Source organism: Pseudozyma flocculosa (genome assembly GCF_000417875.1).
Source record: "Pseudozyma flocculosa PF-1 unplaced genomic scaffold scaffold00025, whole genome shotgun sequence".
Taxonomy (NCBI): Eukaryota; Fungi; Basidiomycota; class Ustilaginomycetes; order Ustilaginales; family Ustilaginaceae; genus Pseudozyma; species Pseudozyma flocculosa.
In genome coordinates this window covers 144598-145368 of record NW_006920893.1, presented here as the reverse complement: position 1 = coordinate 145368, position 771 = coordinate 144598, and the positions used below count along the sequence as shown (strand labels likewise).

The 771-nt window shown below is 67.6% G+C and overlaps 1 protein-coding gene across 1 annotated transcript in view; it reads left to right on the top strand.

Annotated features, from left to right (window-relative positions):
- Window positions 1-270: 270 nt before the first annotated feature.
- PFL1_06298 (uncharacterized protein) overlaps window positions 271-771 on the top strand; it is a gene marked incomplete at both ends in the record, with an annotated part of 1726 nt that continues 1225 nt past the window's right edge. Inside the window, one exon of the mRNA XM_007883839.1 lies at window positions 271-696. Coding sequence (XP_007882030.1) covers window positions 271-696 — 426 coding nt within the window. The remainder of the gene's footprint in view (window positions 697-771) is intronic.

Genomic DNA, 771 nt, shown 5'->3' with positions numbered 1-771 from the left:
GGGGAGAGGGGAGAGGGGAGAGGGGAGAGGGCCCCAAACCTTCCTTCTTTGCGTGGCCTAGCCTGGCCTCTCTGCGCCATCAGCAACGCCACCACCATCACCACCACCACCGCCAGCAGTTGTACCGATCGCCACGCCGTGACTGATCCTCTCTCAACACTCGGGACACGTGCTCGTCCGCTCGTCGACTTACGGCCCGCCTCGGCTCTCTGCCTGCCGCCCTACCCTCGGCCTCACCCTCGCCCTCAACCTACCTTCGACAAGCCGACCATGAGGCTGATCGCCGTGCCGCTGGCTCGGTCGCGACCGGGCATCAACCCGATATCGACGTTTGTGGCGCAGAGGGCCGCCAACGCCGTGCACCGCGCCACCACGACGGCGACAGGAACGACGACGACGACGACAACGACGACGACTGACGGCTCGGATCCTCAGCGCAAGGCGCCGCTGTCCAAGAGGCTGCTGCAGCGGGCGTCGGCGTTCTGGATCGACCTGGGGCGCACCGACCAGAAGAGCACGCTCGACTGGAAGCGGCGCACCTACGTCACGGGCGAGCGGCTCATGGACCGCATCGAGTACCAGGAGTGGGCGCTCAAGGGCATCGACCCAGCCATGGACCCCAAGCTCATCGCTGCCCAGGCGGCCGTCGACGGCGGGCAAGGCTCCGAGAAGAGCGCGGTGGATGCCGGCGCGAGCGTGAGTGCCGGTTGCCAGGCTCTCGAGGCTGGAGCTGCCGCCTGTCCGCTGACCGCCATCGTGACGATCCCTATT